Raw genomic sequence first — 27,864 nt, 5'->3', positions numbered from 1 at the left:
AGTGAAGTCGCTCAGTCGTGTCCGACTCTTAGTGACCCCATGGACCGCAGCCTACCAGGCTCCTCCATCCATGGGATTTTCCAGGCAAGAGTACTGGAGTGGGGTGCCATTGCCTTCTCTGTTCTGATTATTAAATAGAAGTAAATTCATGATAGGAAAACATGGGACTTTTTACTACAGAAAGGTATAAAGAAAAATAAGTCACCTGTATGTCACCATTCAGAATCAATCACTACTGAAATCTTGCTGCTACCTTTTTTGCATTACTGATACATAATTTTACAGACTAGTTTATTAAACATATATATTTTCATTTTATAGTATAATTTCAGCCTTTCCTTATAACTGAAATTAATCTTTATATAACCTCATTTTTATTGTTTGATCACATACAAGATTATGTAATAAAAATGTTCAACTTTTTAAAATTTCTAAAGGAAAAAGTTTTTGAAAAAAAGGGAAAAAATAACACTGTTCTTATGCATTCTGAGAATGTAATGAGTTTTAAGCCCAAAAGGAGAAATGTTCTTAGCTGTTTTGAGGCATTAATTATATCTCTCTGTAACTGGCATAATATTTAGTAGCTCTCAATAGTTATTAACAAAATACTAGTACATTTTATTTAATTATATTTCTTTGTATAAGCATATGTTCAACCTGAATCTAAGGATCCAGTTCTCAGGATGAATTTGTTAACATATGTGTGGGCTTCAGAAGACTGTGATCGGATTTTGAAGTCTATCCTTAGGACTTGCTGGTGTTTGGATTACGTATCTAATGCTGCCTGACATTGTAACCGAAAGTAGGGTCCAGCTGCTCACTGCTCAAAGGCCAATAAAGAGGCCAAGTTGATGGAAGGGAAACGGACGTCTGTCCAAAGGTTGACTCCCCCTGCCCCCTCAACAGTCAGGGGGCTAGAGCTCTTATAGGCAGAGGGAGGGGCTCCATGAAGAAACAGCACAGTCAGCTCTGAAAGTCATCTTGAAATTGGTCCTCGGTGGTCTGACCAGCGTCAGGGTGATTGTTTCGGGTGCAGTTAATCTTCAGTTCCAGGCTCGGTTTGTTCCAGTTTCTTTGAGGCCAGTTCTCAGAACTGCGGCAGCTGATGTCATGGCTACGGCCTGTTCACCATGTAGTTAACTTCTCCACCTGCTGGGGGTTCAGTATCTACAAGACAGCCCACAGGATACGGCTCAGAATATCATCTGTAGCCCTTGAGGAGGAAAGATCCTTGACTATGCTTAATGATCAAACTATTTTTATGTAGTCCCCTTTGCCTGTTTTTCTCCGTTTCTGCCTATTCTCACTTCTCTGATTAAACTTGGCTAAAGTTCTTCCATAGACAAAAGGAATGCAGAGGGCATGAGAGATAGGGACCATAGGGTCCTTCTCTGTTGCAACATCACCCCCAGATACAGTGACTTGAGAAGATATTAGGGGCTTCCCTGGTAGCTCGGTAAAGAATCCGCCTGCAATGCCAGAGACCTGGGTTCAATCCCTGCCTTGGGAAGATCCCCTGGAGGAGGGAAAGGCTACCCACTCCAGTATTCTGGTCTGGAGAATTCCATGGACTGTATAGTCCACGGGGTTGCAAAGAGTCGGACACGACTGAGCGACTTTCACTTAAAAAGATAATTAGCATTCATTTTCATTCACAGTTTCCGAGACTCAGGAGTTCAAGGGCAGCTTGACTGGGCAGTTTTGACCCAAGATCTCACTTGAGGTTGCTGTCAGATGTTGGCTGGGGCTGTAAGATCTGAAGGCGTGAGTGGGGCTGGAGGGCTACAACCCGGGTGTGTGTTCAGGTGCTGGGGCAGCCCACCCTGATGTGAGCGCTTTCTCATTGGGGAGGGCGGTTTCTGCTCCTTTTTGTCTTCCGTATTTTTGCTCTTTCTGTTCTCTTTAAAGATCTCTGATGAGCTCTGTACACCCGTCGTAAAAATTCCAAGCCTAACTTCAAATAGATTAAGTAAATAAATGGTGAGGAACATGTTATTATTGACAGTCGCTGCCTTCAGGTCAACTGTTTGCAGGTGTGGCTTTCCAATACTGAATGCTTGTAAGAAGACTCTGAAAACCAGTCATTATTGAGAAAATTAGACAAGCTTCTGGGGGATATAGCCTTTGGAATAGGAGTTGTTTTGCCAAAAGTTTTCACTTTCCTCTCAGGTTCGAAGGATTTGTTAACAAAATAAGCCACTCGTTGTATACCAATACTGCAAATATTTATTAGAGAATTATCTGGCATACTTTTAGTCTACTAACATCAAAAGAAAAGAGAACTAGAAAGAGCAGAGAATATATCACTAGATTTTCACCAACAGATCTGGGAAGTCCCGTGTCTCTGCACATCTGGAGTCCCGACTGGGAAAGGGTCCCAGGTAGCACATCCACTCCGTGGGTGAGACTTCAAAGATTGCAGTTTGGGGTTCCCGTTTACAATCCCAGGACAAATGCAAACTGATATCATCATCAATCTGTGATTAAATTGCCAGCCTGGTTTCGTGTTAATGCCGTTTGTTTTGTCTTATAAAACTCGGAATGTTACTAAGCCTGGGGCTTGGTTGGCCACGTCTTCTCCAGGGGCTCAACAATCTCAAGATTCCTCTCCCATCTTATCTAGGGTGCTGCAAGTCTCACACTCCCAGCAGGCAGTCACTCACAGTCACACACGGTCAGGGCAGTGTCCAGGAAGGTTAGAAGCAAGGTCAGAGGCCTGCTCTGCCGTGTCTCTGAAGCCTAAGCAAGACTATTAATTTAATTTCCTTAATAGGCATATATAAACAAATTAAAAGTATTTGGAGTATTGAAAGTATCTGTATGTATGTATTTGGATATATATATATACACACACATATATATGTGTGTGTGTGTATGTATGCATATGTGTGTGTGCTAAGTTGCTTCTGTCGTGTCTGACTCTTTGCAACCCCATGGACTGTAGCCCACCAGACTTCTCTGTCCATGGGATTCTCCAGGAAAGAAGGGTGGGTTGTCATTCCCTCCTCCAGGGGATCTTCTGACCCAGGGATTGAACCTGGGTCTCCCGCATTGCAGGCAGATTCTTTACCGTTTGAGCCACCAGGGTGGCTTCCTATATATATTTTATATATATACATAAAATTGGATTTGAAAAAGAGACTATAGTTGAACAAAATAGTTTCCAAAAATCACTAATAATCTAAGATTATAAATCCAAACAAGCAGTTTGCAGTGATAATAAAATTCACATTTTATGCAAAATTAGTCTATAGGGAAGTTGTTTTGAATTATAACAATCTTGAATTTATCCATTTCTAATCTGAAGATAGAGGCTTCCTTGGTAGCTCAGTTGTAGAAATCCACCTGCCAGTGCAGGAGACATGGGTTCAATCCCTGGGTCAGGAAGATCCCCTGGAGGAGGAAAAGGCAACCCACTCCGGTATTCTTGCCTGGAGAATCCCATGGACAGAGGAACCTGGCAGGCCCAGTCCATGGAGTTCCAAAGAGTCGGACGTGACTTAGCGATTAAACAAAAACAATAAATCTAAAGGTAAGTCCTGCTGCTGATAGAATTCTCCTGCTATAAGTTTATATGTTTTGTCTGTAGTAATGTTTGTTTTATTTCTTTATTTAAAATAATTTATTAAGCATCTCTTTACTTAAAGCAGATGAGTGAAAATTAAGTATCACCTGTAACCTCACTGCCAATATCATTTTCTTTGTATAATGAGAAAGTGTGCGTGCCTCAGAAGGACATTGAAACAGATTTCAAATAAAAAATACAGCTTTGAAGGTGCCTCTTTCACAGTTTGTACTGAAGGTGACCAGTTAAATTTCTTATATCCTCTTTCAGAAAAGTAAAAGATCTTTTACTAACAGTGTCATTGCAGGGCCATGCACATATTTTAGAAGCTCACCCAAAAAGAGGTTATGTCATGCATAGGTGTCCTTGGTATCCAAGGGTTAATTGGTTCCAGGATGCTGCCTTCCTCATTACCAAAATCCAAGGATGCTCAAGTCCCTTAAATAAAATGATGTATTATTTGCTTATAACCAACACAATCCTCCTGCCGCTGCTGCTGCTGCTGCTAAGTCGCTTCAGTCGTGTCCGACTCTGTGCGACCCCATAGACGGCAGCCCACCAGGCTCCCCCGTCCCTGGGATTCTCCAGGCAAGAACACTGGAGTGGGTTGCCATTTCCTTCTCCAATGCATGAAAAGTGAAAAGTGAAAGTGAAATCACTCAGTCGTGTCTGACTCTTCGTGACCCCATGGACTGCAGCCTACCAGGCTCCTCTGCCCATGGGATTTTCCAGGCAAGAGTGCTGGAGTGGGTTGCCATTGCCTTCTCCGCACAATCCTCCTATGTACTTTTAAATCATCTCTAGGGTATGTATAATGTCTAATTCAATGTAAATGCTATGTAAATAGTTGACAGAACATAGCTATTCAAGTTTTGCTTTTGGAGTTTCCCGGAATTTTTTTTCCCTAGGTATTTTCCATCTGAAGTTTGTTGAATCCAGGGAGGTGGAACCCGTGGATACATAGGGCCAATTGTTCACTGTTCCTACCTGTGGTTATTGTTTTTTTACTTACTGATACCCTGTGAAGATCTTTCCACACCGGCACGTGCTTCTTTGCCGTGTTCCTGTTGGGGTTGACAAGTTCTCCACAGTGTTCGTGTTTCACTAGCCAGTCATCTTCCATGTATATTTAGGTGATTTTCAGGTTTTTGCGGGTATAGATCTCTTGACATACTTTTGATGTCCCTAAAATGAATCCTTGCACTGGAATTCTTGGAACTGCTTTCGTTTTCTTTGCTTTTGGATGTTGCTTTCATATCTATATTATCCAGCCTCAGATCTGGCCGCACCAGCCTAGGGTGATACTTACCACACTAAAGGCAATTATCTTCTCTGAGGTCTTCTCAGGCCCTTGAGTCATTTCCTTACTTAAAGGTGGAAGTAAGGTAAGAGGCCGGGAGCTCATGACTGCGTGTCAGTGCTGCAGTCCAAAGTTGAGTCCTTGTCCTGGTGGGAGATTCTGACACATCTCAGGGGTGTTTCATTCATTCAGAAAGTGCTCATTCAGTGTCTCGTAGATACCAGGCTCTGGGGGGAAAGTTAAAAAGCTCCATGGTGAGCTCTCCGTTTTGAGCTCACCTTCCAATAAGGAGTGGAGTGTGCGGGGCAGTCCAATGAGAGCGCCGGAAAATAGGTAGTTAAAGGGTTTGACCCAGGACGTGTGGGAGAATCCGATGAGTGACAGGTGGGTTGGGTGATGAGGGCTGGCGGGCCCGCAAAGACTCGAGGCAAGAAACTGGGGTAGGTGTAGTGGGTAGGCGTAGTGACAAGGCATGGCCCCAGGGAGAACCCAACCACAGGCCTCAGTTCAGAAGTCCATGCTCAGGCACTAAATGGTATTCATGTGGTTGTGGTTTAGTCGCTAAGTTGTGTCCGAGTCTTATGACCCCATGGACAGTAGCCCGCCAGGCTCCTCTGTCCATGGGATTCTCCAGGCAAGAATACTGGAGCGGGTTGCCATTTCCTTCTCCAAAATGGTATTCATGGACCAGCGGCTTCCAGGCTAGTGGACTGGCCTTGTGTAAGATGTTTTTGGAAAATGTGGCATGACATTGTTACCAAATTTTCATTTTTCATGCCAGGAAAAAAATTAAAAAGCTAATCATAAATTTCCTATCCCTGTTATTTTATAAAGGAATGTAAATTTCATGGCCAGTCAAGTACAATTCTTCCCAAGGAAAAAATAGATAGTAACTATTGACACATTTGTAAATATATACTACTATGTTGTTGTAGATAGTAACTATTGACACGTTTATAGATATACATATCTCTATGTATAAGTCATGTTCTACTCTTTGCGACCCCATGGACTGCAACACACCAGGCTTCCCTGTCCTTCTCTATCTCCTGGAGTTTGCTCAAACTCATGTCCATTGAGTCAGTGATGCCATCCAGCCATCTCATCCTCTGCCGCCCTCTTATTTTGCCTTCAGACACTTATGTGTCGTCAGCTACATTAACAAAAGCTGATATTTCATCATAATTGTTTGCAATTTCTGCCAGAAATCAACATGCCAGGGGACTTCCCTGGTGGTCCAGTGGCTAAGCTAAGACTCTAGGTTCCCAAAGCGAGGGGCCCAGGTTCGATCCCTGGTCAGGGAACTAGATCCCATGTGTGTGTTTGTTATATTTCTGTTTTAGTCTGCTCAGTGTTGTAATTTTTGCCACGGGGTTGATGGTAGCCAGTGTGAACAGGTGGTCGGGGGCTGTGTCTGATTCTGTTTGATTCCCCAGTGTCAAGCTGGTCCCTGGCACAACTCAGCCCTCAGGAAGCGTTTGTTATAGGAGCTGTGCAAAGCCCCTGGGGTTCCTTCCTGTGAGCCGGCTGCTGAGAGTGCTGGGGCCACACCCTGCAGTGGGAAGACCCCTGGGACCTGCCCGCTGGTCAGTGGTCACCCGCATGCACCACCCCGCCTCCCCCGCACCAGACCTGGACATGCCCTTTTCCCTCCCTCCAGACTTGTAGCAGCACTCCGCAGAGACTAATCCAGCTCAAGTGCGTTTAAAGGGAAATGATGTCGGAGCATGTAAATTGCATGCAAATCTGAATGCCTGGGGAGACAGAGGAAGCTTGCTGCCTGTGCTTCATGGTTGACTTCATTCAGCAACCCTGGCTCAGTCGGGAAGGGTTTGCCTTCCCAGAACCATTTCATAAAGAAGAATTTAAGACCTGCAGTGATGGGCTTCCCCACAAGCTGTGTGTGTGTGTGTGTGTGTGTGTGTGTGAGTGTATTCCCCATAAGACAGAGGGCACCCTCTCTCACAATCACTCCAGATTGTGCTCAATCACTAAGTCATGTCCTACTCTGTGACCCCATAAACTATAGCCCGCCAGGCTCTTCTGTCCATGGGATTCTCCAGGCAAGAATACTGCAGTGGTTTGCCATTTCCTCCTCCAGGGGATCTTCCCGACCCAAGGACTGAACCTGCGTCTCCTGCACCTCTTGCCTTGGCTTTACCACAGAGCCATCTGGGAAGCCCCATTCCAGGTTAGGCCCATGTAAGGGATTCCTGCCTGTGGAGCTGACCTTATAGCCTCTTTATACCCATCATTTCTTTCTATAATATGTTGAAATAATAAGCTAATGTCATGGGAAATTAGAATTATTAAGCCCTTTATAAGATACCCCTTTCCTTTGGAATTTTGTTGGGAGAAGAGCTTAACAAGATGGTGAGAAGGTGTTTTCAAAAGACTTTCAGGAAGAAGAATGTAAGTCAGCCTTCTGCTTGCACTGATTTGTGTGTCTGCATCACTGAGCCAGGCTGAACCACAAAGCCAGTCCCTCATGGGGACCTTGTCTCTCTTACAACACTGTGTTTGCTGTAACCAAGTAGTATAATTTATTTTCACCATGCATCTCCACCTTCATCCCCCAGTGGAATATATTCTTTTCTTAGGCCCTGATATTAATTTGCATTGTCTTTCAAGTTAATGGAGGAAAACTTTGCTGCAGTTTTTTTAATGCTAGAAGGCCAGCCCAGCAGCTGTCTTATGATGTTTGTCTGACAGATTTTCAGGCTCACGGACAGTCTTTCTTTGAGATTATGGGCTTTACTGCCTACCTACCATCTGCCCCCTGACCTCATCAGCTGTCCCAGCCGTAAACATGGCTCCAGGGACCTGGTGACAAGTCTCAGAGTGCAATGTCCTGTCACATGTATCAGCCAATGTGGGTTTTGTTTTTGTTTTGTGTGTGGTTTTGTTGTTTTATCTGTACCTCATGGCTTACAGGATCTTAGTTCCCTAATCAGGGATTGAACCTGGGCCCCAGCAGTGAAAGCACCGACTCCTAATCACTGGACCGCCAGGGAAATCCTGCAAGTGTTTCATGAGATATATGACACCTAAGCCACATTGACAAAGTAATAGTTTTGATGAGAGTTATTTAAAGTCAGCAAGTTCAGGCTGTTGATTAAAAAAAAAAATATTCACACCTGAAAGTTGAGAGTTGTGTTTTATTTGGTGGGAATTTATAGGACTTTAACCCTGGCAGAGAGCATCTCAAGGAACCCTGGGGGAGGAGCCAGGTTATATAGAAGTTTTGCAACATAGGACAAAGTCTGAACATCAAAAGATTATTGTTAATTAAAGAAAACCAGATAACCCGAAGTAAGGAATTTAGTGCTTGTCTATATATAGGAAGATGCAAGAGTCTGGGTCAACTGAGGTCATTCCTTTGACAGGCACCTCAGCTGTCTGGGGCCAGTGTCCTCGTGTTTTCACATCCTGAGTTTCCTCGGGGCTCACCATGGAGAGTGGCTGCAGTCTAATGGCTGCTAGATGGCAGGTATTCTTCCCTTGCTGAGTTCCCTCTGGGCTCATCACCTTGCTATCCTTGGTGGCTGCAATCACTGGTGACTGTGCCATCCTTGTTTACTGATCTGGCAGGAAATATTCCAGTTCTCAAGGCAATGTTACTGTAATAGCGGCTGGGCTCCTTTCTTGTTGTTTACTCACTAGGTCTCCTCTGACTCTTTGTGACCCCATGGACTGTATCCCACCAGGCTCCTCTGTCCATGGGATTTTTCAGGCAAGAATACTGGAGTGGGTTGCCGTTTCCTTCTCCAGGGGATCTTTTGACTCAGGGATTGAACCTGTGTTTCCTGCATTAGCAGGCAGATTCTTTACCACTGGTGCTACCATTGGAAGCCCTCACCAATGAATGTGATGGTGCAAAGTTCACATCCATTTGCCATCTAGAAAGAAACTGTTTACCAAAGTTCTAGTACTAGTTCATGTATTCAACAAGGATATATCAGCCTTGCTGTGTTCTTGGAGCCAGGGACCCGGCAGTGACCATCTTGGAATTAACTTTCTCATCATGTTGCTTAATCATAAATGAGATTATTGAAACAACACACAACACATTTTACCTAACAAATTATGCCCACAATAGTGGTCATGCATGGTCGCGTTTTAGAAATGTTATCTTGAAGAGTCAACTCACTGGAAAGGACTCTGATGCTGGGAAAGATTGAAGGCAAAAGGAGAAGAGTGTGACAGAGGAGGACATGTGTTAAATAGCATCACTGACTCAATAGACACGAATTTCAGCAGACTCTGGAAGATAGTGAAGGACAGGGAAGCCTGGAGTGCTGCAGTCCATGGGGTCGCAAAGATTTGAACACGACTTAGTGGCTGAACAACAACAAACATCCTTAGAGGACCAGAATTCTGAAGTTCTTTCGTAAGGTCACATAAACTTTTCCCTGCTCCTACTGGTGGTATTATGGAGAAAGGCATTTTATAGAAATAAATTTTCAATTAACTGAAGTTTTCTGTCTTTCTTCTGAACTTTAAAAAATTGCACTATGAATGTTTTCTTATAATTGGAAATGGGCAATGTCCCCTTTCTTCTGTATTATCAGGGGAATTACTCTGTTATTGTGCCATATGGCTGTGGGGTTTGCATGTGCATTTTGGTACCTCAGTCTCTCCCCTTGCTGTTTGTGAACTCCTGTTTTTCCTGCCCACTGCCCCCCTCCCCTCTTCACAGATGGTTCTCTCTCTCTTTTTTTAGTTGTTTACAGTTGTTGTGATAAAACTATTTCCTTATGAGACTGATTAATGTAAATACTGTGTTTGCTTTCTTGTTTTTCATTGTGAATTAAAATTGTGTAAGTTCCTCATGAATATGGCTTTGCTTTAGAGGATTCTAATTGTACCAGAGGGTTTCCCTGGTGGTTGAGTGGTAAAGAATCTGCCTGCCAGTGTGGGAGACATGGGTTCAGTCCCTGAATCATGAAGATCCCCTGGAGAAAGAAATGGCAACCTACTCCAGTATTCTTGCCTGGGAGATCTCCATGGACAGAGGAGCCTGGCGAGCGTGGTGTCATCCATGGGGTGGCAGAGAGTCCAACTTGACTTAGCAACTGAACAATCAGTGACTAAACAACCGCAACAATTATACCGAAACAGAGCGAAAAGTGAAATGAGTTCTTTGAAATATTCCACCCCCACCGACCTTGTATTCATCAGGGGTCTCCAGAGAGGTAGAACCAGTAGAGAGTGTGTGTATCTAGAGACACACATAGTTAGATGTATGCGCTTAGTCACTCAGTCATGTCTGACTCTTTGCGACCCTATGGACAAATTTAGAGAGATATAGCCATATAGTTGGTGAGATTTATTCAAAGCTGTCCATTTATGTCTGTATTTCTATATATGAAAGAGGGATAGAGAGATTTGTTTCAAGGAATTGGTTCACACAGTTATGGAAGCTTGGGTGAGCCAAAATCTGCAGGGTAACTGGCAGGCTGGAGACCCAGGGGAGAATTGTAGTTCATGTCCAAAGGCAGTCTGCTAGCAGAATTCCTTCTTGCTTGGGGGAAATCAGTCTTTTTCTAGTCAGGCCTTCAACTGATTGGATGAGGCCCACCCACATCATGGAGGTTCAGTTCAGTTCAGTTCAGTTCAGTCACGTCCGACTCTGCGACCCCATGGGCTGCAGCACGCCAGGCCTCCCTGTCCATCACCAACTCCCAGAGTTTACTCAGACTCATGTCCATTGCGTCGGTGATGCCATCCAACCATCTCATTCTCTGTAGTCCCATTCTCCTCCCACCTTCAATCTTTCCCAGCATCAGGGTCTTTTCCAGTGAGTCAGTTCTTCGCATCAGGTGGCCAAAGTATTGGCGTTTCAGCTTCAGCATGAGCCCTTCCAATGAATATTCAGGACTGATTTCCTTTAGGGTGGACTGGTTGGATCTCCTTGCTGTCCAAGGGACTCTCAAGAGTCTTCTCCATTCAGCACCTACTGATTTAAATGTTAATTTCACCCAAAAAATGCTTTCACAGAAATATTTAGAATAATGTTTGATGAAATATCTGAGTACACATAAAATTAACACTCTTCCATTCCCCTTTTATCTTGGTGTAATCCTTCTAAGTGTTTTGTGTCCATTTTCATGTGTGTGTGTGTGTGTGTGTTAAGAGGTTTAACACATTTACAGGATGATCCTCTTTCTCTCTGTCCCCCTTAGTCTGTTAATATAATAAATGATGTTGTTAGAAAGTGTTAGACACTGAGCCGTGTCAAATTTGCAACCCCATGGATTGCAGCCCTCCAGGCTCCTCTGTCCATGGGATTCTCCAGGCCAGAATACTGGAGTGAGTTGCCATGCCCTCCTCCAGGGGATCTTCCCAACACAGGGATCAAACCCAGGTCACCTGCATTGCAGACGGGTTCCTTACCATCTGAGCCACCCAAGGAAGCTAGTGCTATACATCCTTTTTTTTTTTTTAAGTTTTTTTTTATGTGGACCATTTAAAAAAAATCTTTATTGAATTTGTTAAAATTTTGCTTCTGTTTTATGTTTTGGTTTTTTGTCTGTGAGGCATGGGGGATCTTAGCTCCCCCACCAGGGATTGAACCTGCATTCTGTCCTTTGGAAGGTGAAGTCTTAACCACTGGTCTGCCAGGGAAGTACCTAGATCATCCCTTCTTCCTGCAAGGAATGGGGTTTTGGTTTGTTTATCTTTGTTTTTTGATGTACAAATGCATACAGTTTTTAAGCAAAAACAGTTGACATTTTTGTTGTTGTTGCTCAGTCTTTCTCACTGTATGTAGGCTTTGAAAACTAGGGCTGTACTTTGAGGACCTAGAGTTTCTAGCTGATCTCCATATGGGGGCTTCTACTTGTAGGTAGCTTACCTTTTTTTTTTTACTCTAATAATATATTTTATTCTCATAAATGCTTTGCTTGTAATTAAAAAAATAAACTATCTGTGGCTTCTGAGAACCATGTGCCAAGTGGTCTTCTGTTGATTTAGCGGGGGGACAATACTTTCCTTTGCAACAAGTCTTTTGTTGAATGGTCTTGGGAGGCCATGGTCAGGGGTCACCAAAGACTGTACCTCCCCTCACAGCTTCCTGTCAGGGGTACCAAGATGCTCCAGACAAAACAGAGTTTGCGTGTGTGTGTTAGCTGATCTGTTTGGGACCCCATGGACTGCAGCTCGCCAGGCTCCTCTGTCCATGGAATTCTCCAAGCAAGAATACTGGAGTAGGTAGCGATTCTCTTCTCTAGGGGATCTTCCCAACCCAGGGATCAAACCCTGGTCTTCTGCATTGCAGGCAGATTCTTTACCATCTGAGCTACCAGGGAAGCCCCCAAAAGAGTTTACGTTATAGCTAAACACTAGTTTTAAAAATACAAATGTCAGATATTTGGGACAGATTCCCAGAAAATAGGAGATAAGGGTAATGATTTTTTGTTGTTGTTGTTGTTTTGGGTTTATTTTAAAATAATTTTATTTATTTTTGACTGTGCTGAGTCTTCCTTGCTATGCAAGCTTTTTTCTAGTTGTGGTGAGTGGGGGCTACTCTCCAGTTGTGGTTCGCAGGCTTCTCACTGCAGTGACTTGTTGCAAAGCCCAGGCTCTAGCACCCACAGGCTTCAGCAGTTGCCCACCTGGGCTCCAGAGCACGGGCCTGATAGTTGTGGCGCAGGAGCTTAGTTGCTCCGTGGTGAGTGGGATCTTCCCGGACCAGGGATCGAACCCGTGTCTCCTGCATTGGCAGGCGGATTCTTTACTACTGAGCCACCAGGGAAGCCCCAGGTAGTGAATTTAGTGGTTGTGGAAGTTTCTGTGGAGACTAGAGCTACTACTTCTGTGTTCAACACCATTCTATCCTGAGCCCTTATATTTCGTCATCTGTTTTTTTCTGATAATCTTCACTGCTGACCTAAGGTTATGCTAAGAGTTCCAAGGCCATTCTCAGGAGGGGCCTATGTACATTTGAGGAAGGCTTAACTCAAAGGCTGGAAAGGTTGTGATTCTAGAAAAGACCCTTTGTGTTGGGGTAGAGGAGTGGAGGTGAGGATGATTCGAAAGAATCGGGAACTTCAGGAACCCTGGGTAGCATTTCTCTGTTCGTTACTTGCCAAAGGGAATTCTTCCTTTTAATCTGAAATTCTTTTTTTTTTTCCTTTTGGTCACACCACCACGTGGCTTCCGGGATCTTAGTTCCCAAACTAGGGATTGAACCTGAGCCCTCCGCAGTGGAAGTGTGGCTTCTTAATCACTGGACCGCCAGAGAATTCCCCGAATCTTACCTAAGCATTGGATGGCAGGATTGGTGAAGGCATACGTCCTTTAAGATGTTTCTGAAGGACAGGTTTGCAATGTATGTTTAAAAAAAACTTTCAAAATAACTCTTTCCTTTAATCCATAAATACTACTTCTAAGAATGTCTCTTGAGGAAAATAAATGATATGCACACAGCCTCAGCTCTAGGAATTTTCATGGCAGGTTTGACTCATAATAGAGAAAAATGGGAAACAATTTCAAGAGTCCAAGAGCAGAAATCCATTAAATGACTAAGATTCTGCCATATGTATAATGCCCCACAGCCGCTGGAAATGTTGACACACAAGTACTTTTGTTACCGTGTATTTCTGACAAACATACAGCAGACAGTCTTGTGTTTTGGTTTACAATTTTTTTTTTTTAAAGTACGTGTGTGATTGTGTGTCTGGACTGAAAACTTTTTTTTTTCTAATCTATACTTTTGAATTTCTTTCTGTGGTAAGTCTGAGCTTCTTATGGAATTATATAAAAAGGAAATGGCTATATTTTGTACAACATGCCATATTTGTAAGTCAGGAGGAGATTGTAGCATATTTGAGAAATACTGTCATCCAAAGAAGTTCAAGGGGATCTCACGTCTTCTGGACCATTTGTGCAGCAGTGAGTCGACAGGTTAGCTGGTGGAATGGAGGTGTTAGTAGCAGTGAACTCTGGTTATCAGAGACACAGAAAGCTTGTAAGTTAGAGCCTGTCTGAGCTGACTCCATGCTCCTTTCTCCTTTAAATTATTGTGAAACATTTCATCCTATAGATAGAATGACCTGTTTCAAAGAATGCACAAGCAAGAAAAAATGAAATAGTCTTTACTACAGTCACAGAATTATACAGCTCTTTTGGCTGCAGTATGAATGTCAGCATTAAAGAATCAATAGTATTCTTTAAAACTTCAAAAATTGTAATGCTTGACATTTAGTATAGTATATTGGGAGAGCAACTTGGAACCTTATTGAAATAAGCAGGGGGGTTGCTCAGGTCCTCTCCTCATTCCATGAAAAATTACATTTTTATTAAAAATCTGGTACAAATAGCAATTACTGAAGCCCGAGGGCCCTACAGCCCGCGCTCCACAACAAGAGAAGCCACTGCAGTGACCAGCCTGAGCAGTGCAACTAGAGAGGAGTCCCCGCCCACTGCCGCTGGAGAGGAGTCCCCGCCCACCGCCACTGGAGAGCAGAGGAGTCCCCGCCCACCAGAACTAGTGAGGAGTCCCCGCCCACCGCCCCTAGAGAGGAGTCCCTGCCCACTGCCCCTGGTGAGGAGTCCCCGCCCACCGCCACTGGAGAGGAGTCCCCGCCCACCGGAACTAGTGAGAGTCCCCGCCCACCGCCACTAGAGAGGAGAGGAGTCCCCGCCCACCGCCACTGGAGAGGAGTCCCCGCCCACCGCCACTAGAGAGGCGAGGAGACCCCGCCCACCGGAACTAGTGAGGAGTCCCCGCCCACTGCCGCTGGAGAGGAGAGGAGTCTCCACCCACCGGAACTAGTGAGGAGTCCCCGCCCACCGCCTCTAGAGAGGCGAGGAGTCCCCGCCCACCGGAACTAGTGAGGAGTCCCCGCCCACTGCCACTGGCTAGGAGTCCCCGCCCACCGCCGGTAGAGAGGAGTCCCCGCCCACCGCCACTAGAGAAAACCTGTGTGCCTCAGCAAAGACCCAGTGTAGCAAAAAAAAAAAAAATCTGGTAAAAAGAGAGCAGGGCCACCGTGGGGTTGCCCTAAACTTCAGCTTTGCATCCCCAAGCGCTGGTGGGTGCAGCTGGCAAGGCTCAGTCACCTGCTCATTCACCCCTGAATTCTAACTCTGGGGTTTATTTTAGGATCTCGTTGAATCCTTTGTTGCAAAGTGTCTTGATCACCTCCGGCCACTGTAAGGAAACATCATAAAATAGGTCTTTGTGACCCCATGGACTATACCATCCATGAAATTCTCCAGGCCAGAATATTGGAGTGGGTAGCCTTTCCTTTCTCCAGGGGATCTTCCCAGCCCAGGGATCGAACCCAGGTCTCCCTCATTGCGAGCGGATTCCTTACCAGCTGAGCCACAAGGGAAGCCCAACAACAGGAAGCTTAACAACAGGAATTTATTTCTCAGGGTTCTGGAGGCTAGAAATCTGTGGTCAGGGTGCCGGCACGTGGGGCTCTTGTCCTGCTTCCTGGTGCATAGTGACCACCTGCATCTTTGTCTGTCCAGCATCTGGAGTCCCTTGTGGGGTCTTTTTTCTCATGCCAAGCATGTGGGTTTTTTTGGACACCAAATCCATGTTGTTTTTTCTACACTAATTCTCCAGTTCTCCAACCCCAGCAGGGTGTCCAACAGTTCAATTCTAACACTGTCTAGAGTCAGTGGGGACCCCGTGGGTTCAGGGCTCAGTCCCATAAGGCCACCCCCACCTCAGATGCCAGTCTCAGGAATCAGGGGCCACCTTCTGACGGACTGGCTATAAATCCGGGGGTTCCCAGAGCCCTTCCTCGGGTTCCGTAATTTGTGAGAACGACTCACAGAACTTGAGAAAGTGCTTTCAGTCCCACTGCTCAGTCGTGTCTGACTCTGTGCGACCCTTTGGGCTGCAGCCCACCAGCCTCCTCTGTCCATGAGATTTCCCAGGCTAGAATACTGCAGTGGGTTGCCATGTCTTCCTCCAGGGGACCTTCCTGACCTAGGGATCAAACCTGATTCTCTTGCATCAGCAGGTGGATTCGTTACCACTGAGCCACCAGGGAAGCCCCTTAAGTCCTATTGCTGCTTTATTATAAAGGCTGCAACTCAGGAACAGATGCACAGATGGAAGGAAAGCACCAGAGGTGGGGGGAGGGTTGTGGGACTTCCCTACCCTCTCCAGGAGCTCCACCTCCCAGCCCCACAATGTGTTCACCAATGCTGAAGCTCTCTGCACCCTGTTGTTTCAAATGTTACGGGGGTTTCATTAAGTAGGCATGATCTGTACAGCTGTTGAATCATTAGTGATTGGTCTCAGTTTTCAATCCTTCTCTTCTCCACCCCAGAGGTAGGAGTAGGGGTGTAGGGGGAGCAGTGGAACTAACAGTTCGGCCCTTCTAAGCTTTCTAGAAAGCAACTCCAACCTGAAACCACCTGGCACCCACCCCCACCGTGAGTCATCGATTAGCATACAAAAATTGGATTCCTAGGGCCTTAGGAGCTGTGTGTGTGGCGGAGGGGAATGGGAACACCACACCCCCAACCCGCCACTCTTCAGTCAGTCAGTTCAGTCGCTCAGTCATGTCTGACTCTTTGCGACAGCATGGGCTGCAGCACGCCAGGCCTCCCTGTCCATCACCAAGTCCCAGAGTTTACTCAAATTCATGTCCATCGAGTCAGTGATGCCTTCCAACCATCTCATCCTCTGTTGTCCCCTTCTCCTCCCGCTTTCAATCTTTCCCAGCATCAGGAGCTTTTCAAATGAGTCAGTTCTTCACATCAGGTGGCCAAAGGATTGAAGTTTCAGCTTCAGCATCAGTCCTTCCAATGAATAGTCAGGACTGATTTCTTTTAGGATGCACTGGTTGGATCTCTGTTGTTTGGATCTCTGTTGGATCTTCCTGTTGTTATCAATAGGGATTTATTTCTCATGGTTCTGAAGGCTAGAACCAACACCATAGTTCAAAAGCATCACTTCTTCAGTGCTCAACTTTCTTTATAGTCCAACTCTCGCATCCATACATGACTACTGGAAAAACCATAGCTTTGACCAGATGAACCTCTGTTGGCAAAGTAATGTCTCTGCTTTTTAATATGCTGTCTAGGTTGGTCATAGCTTTTCTTCCAGAGAGCAAGCGTCTTTGAATTTCATGGCTGCAGTCACCATCTGCAGATTGTGAAGTCCAAGAAAATAAAAGTCTGCCACTGTTTCTACTGTTTCCCCATCTATTTGCCATGAACTGATGGGACCGGATGCCATGATCTTAGTTTTCTGAATGTTGAGCTTTAAGCCAACTTTTTCGCTCTCCTCTTTCACTTTCATCAAGAGGCTCTTTAGTTCTTCGCTTTCTGCCATAAGGGTGGTGTCATCTGCATATCTGAGGTTATTGATATTTCTCCCGGCAATCTTGATCCCAGCTGTACTTCATCCAGCCCAGCATTTCTCAGGATGTACTCTGCATAGAAGTTAAATAAGCAGGGTGACAATATACAGCCTTGACGTACTCCTTTTCCTATTTGGAACCAGTCTGTTGTTCCATGTCCAGTTATAACTGTTGCTTCTTGACCTGCATACAGATTTCTCAGGAGGCAGGTCAGGTGGTCTGGTATTCCTATCTCTTTAAGAATTTTCCAGTTTGTTGTGATCCACACAGTCAAAGGCTTTGGCGTAGCCGATAAAGCAGAAGTAGATGTTTTTCTGGAACTCTCAGAAAAACATCTACTTGGGTAGAAAACTCTCTGTTGTTTTATCAGAATTAATGCAGATAATTGACAGTGGACTGCTTCAACTACTCTCCATCTCACTCAGGGCAAACTCTAGTATTGCCCTGGCCGCTGAGACCACCTGTGGTCAGCAGCCTGCAGGCTGGTCCCTGGGTGGCCAGACCTGGCCCTCTGCCCCCACCTTCCCCCTCCACGTCCCCTTGGCGTCTTCTTCCACCGCCTCTGTCCATACCCCGTGTCCCGTGTCAGGTGAACCCACCCCTGTACCGAGTACTGAGCCGCGTGGACCCTGGGCTCACCACCTCCCTCACCCGAGGAGTCTACTTTATAACACATTCACGTCTTAGGTCTGTAGCGGATGCCTTTTCCTCCGGTTAGAATGGAATGCAGATTATAGATATCTGGCAACTCTGCAAGGAAGTAAGAGACTTCCGTTTGGCAGGCAACCCCGGCTTCCAGAGCTGGATGAGGAATAAATCTGTGTCGAGGTGGGATCGTGGTAAAGGTGGGAAATAGTTAAATGCAAGACATTTTATAAATAAATAAATAGCTAAGCATAATGAGAGCCAGTTTTCTCATTGTTGATAAAGGGAATTGCATTCATGGCCAGAAAGAAAAACTAGAAAGAACCCAGTGAGGTTGGATTAAAATTAGTTGTTGATGTGAATTCATAGTTTTCAAGATGTATAGCTAAAGATAGAAATAAATGTAGATGTAAAAACAAACAACAACAACAACAAAGAATGGAATGCAAATGCCCCAGGGGCAGGGTCTGTGTTACCCCGAAGTGTCTGGGCACAGCGCTCCGAACACCCGTGAGAACGGACCGTGGCCGGCTGCTGTAGCTGGATGCTGAGACCCGGAACTGGGTCCTTGACCTCTCCACCCCCTGCTCGTCGTCCCGCCCATGGGGATGCTGGCTGGGTGTGCGGTGATGATGCTTTCTGTGCCTTTCTGACTCACTTCCCTCTTCATTTCTAGACCGGCCTCATTGTCGCCTGCTACCACGGCTTTGTGGATACTGTGGTGGTCTTAGCAGAGTGTCCCCACGTTGACGTCAACTGGCAGGACAGCGAAGGGAACACGGCCCTCATCACGGCGGCCCAGGCAGGTAAGACCCAGCTTCCCGTTCCCTCCCCAGAGCTCACGAGCTCGGACCAGGGCCCCCAGGCCGTGGGGTGCTTGCACTTGACCTCAGCTCCTGAGATGGGTGTCGGAAGTGTGTCACTGATCAGAGGTCATGCTTTACTGCTGAGAAGGACAAGGAAAGGGTTGAGGGTGGGTGCGTTCTGTTTGTGCATTTGGGATAGCATGTTGCTGAGTCCACGCCCGTACTGCTGTCTGCAGGACAGGACAGTCAGTCCAGAGACAAGGGGTTGGGGCAAGGAATAGTGACTTTATTCAAAAAGCCAGAAGACCAAGGAGATGGTGGACTAGGGCCCCCAAAGAACCATCTTACCTGAGTTAGAATTCAGGCTTCATTTTCACTGAAAGGGGAGAGGGGGTGTGTGGCTGGTCGCTTACAAACTTCTTGGTGCTAGAATCCTCTGTTCTTGCGGCTGTCTGAGCAGGTCTGGTCACGGGGTTCCTGTAAACCTCCACCAGGACAATTGTCGTTTTGTGCTCTGCCACCTTTAATCTCTATATGAATGGAAACGTGTTACACTTTTAAAGGTCAGAGCCTGGAGAATGGGCTGTCCTGTGCGGTTCAGGCCGTAGGCAGCATTGTCTTACAAAAGGTGGAGATCCAGCATGACTGAGCACAGGCCTCGGAGCACAAGGGTTGCAGCAAAAGGAACAGATCCATATGGAGTCAGGTCTGTTCTCTGTTACCAGTGCAGTTTACCCACGGGTGCAGGACTCCGTGTGGGGCAGAATTAGCTCTGCAACTGCCCGAAGCCTTTGAACGTGAAACTCTACTAGACACCCAGCTTCCACGTCAGCTCTCCTAGAGCCCAGCACCCCACCAGTGCTCGGAGACCCAGGGTCCGACAGATGCTGCTGAACTCATGAGTGGGAGAGACCTTAGTGACTGTTAATGTATAAAATGTGGACGCATTTAGGAGGTAACTTTGCACTTGGCCTGGAGATGTAGAGAAAAACTAGGGGCTTCTTGCCGAGAGGCTGTCAGTGTGACAAGGCGGGGCTGTTAGTGAGAGCATCTTGTAAAGGGTAAGCATCCTTCCTGCCCAGGATTTTCATCTCCAGAGGTGATCCTTACAAGCGCGTTGCCAAGCGCACCGTGCACAGCTCTCTGATTTTGGAATTGGACTCGGACATTCCTGGTGGCTCAGATGGTAGAGAATCTGCCTGCACTGCAGGAGATCCGGGTTCGATCCCTGGATGGGGAAGATCCCTTGGAGGAGGGCATGGCAACCCACTCCAGAATTCTTGCCTGGAGAATCCCCATGGACAGAGGAGCCTGGCAGGCTACAGTCCATGGGGGTCACAAAGTGTCCGACAGGACTGAGCAACTTAAAGCTAACTTTGTGAGAGGAATAGGAAACTATGCTTGTTCCTTCAGACCCAGGCTTTATTTGTAACTGTAGCATTAACTGGGTTTGTAATTGACCGCTTTCAGAATTCTTGGCTTTCAAAATTCTATCTGTTGCATCACTCGGGTTCTCAGCTTCCAGCAGAGAAAGTGCTTCAGGCTGAGTTAAGAAGAAAGGGAGTTTGTCTATGAAAGGAATGTGGCCCACTGTTTGCTGTTGCTGAGAGCTGTTGAGAACTGGAGTCAGGGCCGGGAAGCTGCAGAAAACGCCCCGGACCAGACTGCATGTTGATTCTGGAAAGGGAACTTCTGTGGGCGCCACCCGAGGGGGAAACCTTCTTATCCCTCCCTGCATCACCGACTCCTGTGTCTAAGCCTGCCTGAATGGCTGATCTCGGAGCTTGGGGGAAGCAGAGACTCAGCGTCCTGCCATTTCATCCTTTTAACGGGAAGTCGTCTCTGCAAACCTGCTTTTCAATCGAGACGCCTAAGGTGGAAAACCCCCAGAGTCAGCAAGGTGTTGCGGCTGGGCTCACACCTGTCCACCTTGTCGGGAGTCAGGGCGTGAAGGCTTCCCTCATACAGAGGCACTCCAGATTCTGAAAGTCCAGGTGCAAAAGAGTAAAAGGATTTTGTGAGAAGCATTCAGTGATGGAGGCCTCATCTCTCGTTAACCTCACACTGACCAAGGACCAAGGCAGGGACCGGGGCAGCGAAGTGAAGGGCATTTCTGCCCTTGAGTAATTGTCCAGCTAAATAGCCATCTGATGGGGCTGTGATGGAAGGTGTGTCCAGAGATTTGGGGTGAGAACACCCCATCTAACCTGATGCTTTGGGATTGGGGTCATGGAGCAGGGGGCCTGTGCTGGGCATTGCAGAGGTCAGAGGCAGGCAGTTCCTGTTCAGACACCATAAAGCCTGGGGACCCAGAGGGACCCGGATCGTCTCAGGAAGGGCCGAGGACTGCATGCCTCTAGGATGGGAGAAGAAGTGGCCCCGTGAGGAAGCAGGACCAGGTGATCCAGGGTCTAGATCCAAGGTGAGGAGATGCACTTGAGTGGCATGAGGCTGGGGGGGTGGTGACAGGGGTGAGATGACCCTGGTGGACACGGAGTCCTTGTCACAGAGCAGAGAAGAAACACAGGCCGTGTGGCAGAAAGGTCAGGTCCCAGTGGTTGAGATGGTGGGCCACGGGAGGAGAGGTGGATCTGGGCTGGCTTTCAGCCCTTCTGGACGGTGGGTGATGCCAACTCAAAGAGGTGTGCATGAAAGGGTAGGTCATGAGGGGACATACGAAAGGAGAAACATCATCTCCACTTGGGCCCCAGGCCTTTGAAATGCTGAGCCATCTAGGTAAGCAGTCTCCACGGCCAGTGGAGAGTGTGGAGTGCCGGACTTCAGTTCCCACTGCGATACAGACGGGTTGCCAGGTATTTCTGGGCAGCGGAGCCATGGCATGGACTGGAGTCTCATCCTGGAGTATGAGAACGAACAGGAAGAAGAGGTTACTTAGTGATTTGCAAGAGCTCTTTGTATGTGTAGGGGTATTAGTGGTGCCTATGGTATCAATACCCATGAGGTACTTTCTGAATTCTTGCCTATTTGAAAATATTTTTATTTTGTACTCACACAGAAAAATACAACTTGCCATTTTCCTGTTAAAAAAAAAAAAGAAAAGAACTGTGTTGCAGAGGAACAATCTGAGTCCAGCCTGATTTTTGCCTTTGTGACACCCTGATATGTCTTAGACTGTGATGATGCCTGCCCCGCATCCTTGACAGTGCACAGAACCCAACCAACTGCCACCAACAAAAAAAACCTGAAAACAGTCATACCGTGTGTTTCCATTCCTTCTCTGTTTGACTCATGTTAGGCATATTTTTATTTTCGGGAACACTTTCCTGTTTCCTCTTTGAACACTGCATCAGCCTTGTTTCTTTCTTCCTGGGGTTCCCTCTTAGGTGTAGGTTAGATCCTCCTCTCAACACTCTGTCATCATTGTTTTTTCTTTTCTCTTCTTTAAGATCTTTGGAAATGCTTCACATGACTTCGTTAGTTAGTTTTAATACTATTCATTGGGCTGTTGTTCAGTTGCTCAGCTGTGTCCAGGTTCTTTGCAATCCCATGGACAGCAGCACACCAGGCTTCCCCATCCTTCACGATCTCCCAAAGTTTGCTCAAACTCATGTAGTTTTTTTCTTCATGAGCATGCTAATGTCTTAGTCCATTTGGGCTGCTAGTAACAAAAATACCATACGTTAGGCGCTTAAACAGCAGAAATTTATTTCTCACAGTTTTGGAGGCTGGAAGTCCAGGGTCAAGGTGCTGGGCCACTTGGTTCCTGGGGAGGCCTCTCTTCCTGGATTGCACATGGCATCTTCCTGCTGTGTCCTTGAACGGCAGAGAGAAGAGATCCAGGGGACTCGTGTCTCCTCGTGTAAGGACACCAGTCCTGTTTGATCAGGGCCCCACCCATATGACCTCATTTAACCTTAAGTTCCCTGCACAAAACCTCCATCTCCAAGTACAGACACAGTGGGGACTGGGGTTTCAACATAGGAATTTGGAGGAATACAAAGTTCGACTATCTTTACGCAGGGCTTGTGCTTCCCTGACTGGTTTATTTAAGTCAGAGATGACATGGCTAGTGGGATGCTGCTGGATAACACAGGGAACTCAGCTCGGTGCTCTGTGATGACCTCGAGGGGTGGGATGGGGGCTTGTGAGAGGGAGGCTTAAGAGGGAGGGGATATATGTATACATAGAGCTGATTCACTTTGCCGTACAGTGGAAACTAACACGACATTGTAAAGCCATTATCCTCCAATTAAAAAATAATGAATTAAAGAAATGATGGCATAGGTCCTTTCAAGGTTAGACAGAGGTCCAGCAAAGAGAGAAGAAGAGGGCTCCGTGTGTTTTCCAGGCTCTGGGTCTGGGCCTGGGGCCCAGAGAGAAACCCGGGAAGGCTGGGGTCGGTCACCCCAGCTGCTCCCCGCCCTGGGCTGCAGGCGTGGGGTGGGGCAGCAGCCTGGTTGACTGTCTCCCGCCCCCTGCCTGGTGTCATCTCTGCAGCCAGCAGGAGCTGGGCGTGGGAGCACCATGGGCTTGGCTCGTGTGCCTGGGAGTTGGAAACAGCATCAGTGGGTTTCCATGCATCTCTGAAGCCCCTCTTTCTCTCTGGGGACTCTGGTGGAGCCCCCCGAGGGCTCATACCTATAAATTACAGGTCAAATACCTGTAATGCCCAGTCCTTCCCTGCAACCTGCTTCTGTGTCCACTGCATTAGATAGAAATTCCTTCCAGGAATTCTGGCCAGTGGATGGTGTCTTTCTGCGGTGTCTAGTACAGATAAGTCTTCTGCCCATTAGGTCATGAGTGGGAAGTGGGGACAGGGGACAGGCTTCTGTGTTCATGGACTTCCTGCTCTGCCCTCAGGAGAGCTGGTGGTCCCTGGTGGAGCCTCCCCTCCAGAAAATGTTAGACTGCAGAGCAGCTGGTGGGATGCAGATGGCTGGGGTGTGTTGAAGTGTGCGGGTACCAGTGGTGGGGGTGTGGTGAGGGGTTGGGGCTATGACCCAGACTGGTTCGTGCCGGAGGAGGCTGGCAATGTGGCGGCTCTCCTGGTTGCTTTCTCCACGCAGCCCTGCCAATGTTCTGATAAGCTGATTGTAAAATATAGTAGATAATGTTTGGAAAATTAAACACACAAGCAATTAAAGTTAAGGGTGAAAATTGCTTAGCTCCTCACTCCCAGTTCTTTCCGTTTTTACTTTCTGGAGGAAACCATTGTTAATGATTGGACATGTCGGTGGATTCTGTTTATCTTCTTTTAGAAACAAAACGTAATGTATTTCCTCTTTTTCCTGGCTTTCACAGCCCTTGACCTACTTATTTTTATGAACATGATTTGTTCATGCTCTGTATGGACTGCCCTCCCCCTTGCACGGTGCCCACTCCTTCCACTGGGGCCCTGACCCCTGAGACACCCACCCAGGCCTGCAGGGAGCCTCCTGGCTCTGCCCACCAAGGTTTGGCACCGAATTATTCGGGAGCAGGGAAGGGTGGAGTGTGGTTTTGTGCTGTTCAGTTCAATCACTCAGTCGTGTCCGGCTCTTTGCGACCCCATGGACAGCAGCACACCAGGCTTCCCTGTCCATCACCAACTCCTGGAGCTTGCTCAAACTCATGTCCATTGAGTTGGTGATGCCATCCAACCATTTCATCCTCTGTCGTGCTGTGCTTTAAAGAAAACCGTGTTTCCTTCTTTATCGTAATTGCCTCCATGTGAGGATGTGATTTTTCCTTAATATGTTGATACAACTCGGGATGATGACTTGCTTCCCTCCTCCCTGGGAGTATCATGACCTCAGAACACAGAGCCTGGTTGTCAGCCTTAAGCTTGTTACTGAACCAAACTTGGGTCCGCTTGCCAGCACACAGTAAAGCCAACCTCCTGACCCTGGGTTGTGGTGAAGGAAAGGGCAGCGTTTATTGCTGGCACCAAGTAAGGTATCCAGGCAGCTAGTGCTCCAAAGGCTGCAACTCCCCGAAAGGCTTTCATGTTTTTAAAGACAGGATGAGGAAGAGGGGTTGTCAGATGTCTGATCAGCTCATGGACATTCTGCTGATTGGTTGGTGGTGAGAAAACTGGAAGTCAACCTCATCAACCTCTAGTTCCAAGCGGTCTGGCATCTCGTGCTTATGGGCAGCACACAGTTAACTTCTTCCACCTGGCGGGAGTTCCAGCATCTGCAAAACAGCTCAGAGGACGTGGCTCAGAATATTACCTGTGGCCCTTGGGAAGGAACTGAAGGTCCTTGACTTTGTTTAATGGTTAAACTATTACTCATTTGTTTTGCTTGACTGTTCTCCTTCATTTCTGCATTTTCTCACTACTCTGATTAAATTTATTCTTTGGAACTTGAGGAAGGCCTAGGAGGCTAATGTGTTTTTTTATACAAACAAGAGGCAGACAGAGGACGTGGTGGGGTGTGTGTGTGTATGTCTGTCCTGAGAAGGCCCCGGAGGATCGTGCTCAGTTACAAGCTGAATCATCATAACCCACGCATGGATAATCTGTGTTTTAACCCAGATGGCTGGAGCCAGTCCCCAGGGTTTTGGATTGTGTAGGTCTGGGACTTCCCAGGTGGCTCCATGGTAAAGAATCCACCTGCCAATGCAATCTCTGGGTTGGGAAATTCCCTGGAGTAGAAAATGGCAACCCACCCCAGGATTCTTGCCTGGAAAATCCCGTGGACAGAGGAGTCTGGTGAGCTGTAGTTCGTGGGGTCACAAAGAGTCAGAAACGACTCAGTAAACGACAACAGCAAGGTCTGGGGTGAGACTCGCCCTGTGTGTTGCAGTGAGTTCCCAGGTGAGGCTGGTGCTTCTGGTCTGGGGACCTCACTTGGAGAACTGGAATGGTGGCCCAGGCACCTGTCAGCGGGCCTCCGAGCTGGGGCTGGAGTGGTTCACAGAGCCGGGTGAGATGTTATCACAGGGACACAGCTATCGCTAGATCGCAGCGAGGATAAAGGACAGCAGCTGAGCGTCTGTTCATGACTTTCATGTACTGATATTTTAACCAAAGAGGCTATTTGCAATTTTAGTGGATAGAATCAAATGATGCCCCATTTTAATCCAGTTCCATAACTAGCTTTATTTATTTGATGATTTCTTACTACCAAAAAACATATAGTAATAAGTGCTTACAGTGAAAAATCACTTCGGAAGTATTATTTTAAAAAATCATTAGAGATTTCCCCAGGACTTCCCTAGTGGTCCGGTGACTAAGACTCTGCACTCTAAGTACAAGGGGGTCTGGGTTCGATCCCCGATCAGGGAACTGGATCCCACATGCGGCAACTAAGACCTGGTCCAGCCAAATAAATAAAATAAATATTTTGAAAAACTGTTTAAAAAAATAAAAGCATTGTCCCTTTTCTCTCTCCCCAGTTCTCTCGTTGTCTGGCCACATTCCAGCGGGTTACTTTTCCAGAACTCAGTCTCTCTCCTTTTCAAACACAAAGCGTGTGCAGGCACCTTTAAATAAAAGGTGGGTCTGTGGAGACTTGATTTTAATTGTTTGCACTCAGTAGATCTAGGAGATCTTTCTGCGTGGACCAGTGCACCCCTGAGTGACGGTGTGTTCACGGCCATGTCCCTGGCGTCCAGTAACTGAGAAGGTCAGTCAACTGTGGCTCATCTTTCCATACAAGATCTTCTTTTTTTTTTTTTTTTCAGTGGGTTTTGTCATACATTGATATTTATCCAGCAGTCACCTTATGTCCAATGTCTGTGTTATGTGCTGACTCTACAGGGGCGGGCAAGGGCACACACAACCCCATCTCCTGAATTTAAAGTCTTGGGCTCGAGGGTTTCTGAATTAGCCGGTTACAGACGACGTAGGAGTGTTCAGCCATTAGTGTCGGGGTCGGGGGTGGTGGGACGGGAGGGGGACAGTTTGGGGGGCGGGGGGCGTACCTGCCAACATCCTGGTGGAACAGGAGAGCAGAAGGTGCGCTCAGAGGCTAAATCGAGGAATGGGTAAGGGGACTGCGAGTGGGTGGGGACGGAGCTCAGAGGAGGGTCCTGGGGGGAGAGAGGGGGAGGGCTGCCCCCATGGAAGGAGGGCGGGGACCAGAGGCGCATCCCCTCGGCACCTTCCACAGGGCCCCTGCTAAGTCACACCTGAGACTTCAGGGCTAAGGGACCCGGCAGGTGTGGTTTGTGGAGGTCAGAGCAGGGCAGAGAAGGAAAGAGAAGAAACATGCGCACAGATTCTTAGAACTCCATCGCTTCATCAAAGGACCGGCGCGTTTTCAGCGTGTACATTTACGGAGCCCTGGCCAAGTGGTTTTCTGCTGCTGCTGCTGTTGGCTGTGCCACAGGGCCTCTGGGATCTTAGTTCCCTGACCAGGGGCTGAACAGGCGCCCCCGGCCGTGGAAGTGCGGAGTCTTCACCACTGGACCACCAGGGAAGGCCCTGCCAAGTGGCTTTTTAGGAAAAGCTGTACCAATTTTGATTTCGCAGTATGTTCCCCCGGACTGAGAATGCGTCAGCGCAAACGGACTTCGTTTACTGTTTGCAGCTGTGTGTGTGTGTGTTAGTGCTCAGTCGTGGCCGACTCTTTGCGACCCCAGGGACTGCAGTCCTCCAGGCTCCTCTGTCCAGGGGATTCTCCAGGCAAGAATACTGCAGTGGGTGGCCATTTCCTTCTCCAGGGGATCTTCCCGTCCCAGGGATCGAACCCAGGTCTCTGGCGTTGCAGATGGAGTCTTTACCATCTGAGGTACCAGGTGCAGTTGTGTTTCTGTGATTTTTATTGGCACCTAGGATCTGCTCTGGCGCTTTTGGGGGCAGTCTCCTGAGTGTCCAACGAAACACGCTTCCATGATGAGGAAATAGCCTTCTCTTGCAACATGACCTGTCTGAAGGCAACAGTTGGGGGTGAGGGGTGGTTGCTTCATTTTGTGGCATCATGTTGTCAGGACCTGGGCCTGGCTTCTCAAAAATTCTTGACCTTTTCCCTCTGGTCCCAAGATGGCCTGGCAGCTCCAAACAGTGTGGCTTCATGTTACAGCGTCGGACGCTTCGGGAAGGAGCAAGTCCCGGTCCGTGTTCTGTTCCCTGAGACGGGAGAGCGTTTCCAGAAGCCTCCAGCACAGCTTCGGCTTGCCTCACAGCTGTCAGGCTTGCCTCACACGCCCGGCCCAGGCCAAACCAGTCACTGGCCAGGGCGGTGCAGTGACCCCAGCTGACTTGGTCTGGTCAGCGTTGGCCCCCGCCGAATCTGTGTGGTCAAGGAAGGCTGGGAAGTGACCACACGT

General features: G+C 47.3%; 1 protein-coding gene across 1 annotated transcript in view; it reads left to right on the top strand.

Moving 5' to 3' along the window:
- Positions 1-27,864, top strand: part of ANKRD33B (ankyrin repeat domain 33B) — a 99,299-nt gene that overhangs the window by 44,532 nt on the left and 26,903 nt on the right. Inside the window, exon 2 of the mRNA XM_043887803.1 lies at positions 18,519-18,648. Coding sequence (XP_043743738.1) covers positions 18,519-18,648 — 130 coding nt within the window. The remainder of the gene's footprint in view (positions 1-18,518; positions 18,649-27,864) is intronic.

The sequence above is a fragment of the Cervus elaphus genome, chromosome 25, assembly GCF_910594005.1.
Source record: "Cervus elaphus chromosome 25, mCerEla1.1, whole genome shotgun sequence".
Taxonomy (NCBI): Eukaryota; Metazoa; Chordata; class Mammalia; order Artiodactyla; family Cervidae; genus Cervus; species Cervus elaphus.
The sequence above is the reverse complement of the archived record's forward strand: the minus strand, read 5'-3'. Positions and strand labels throughout refer to the sequence as shown.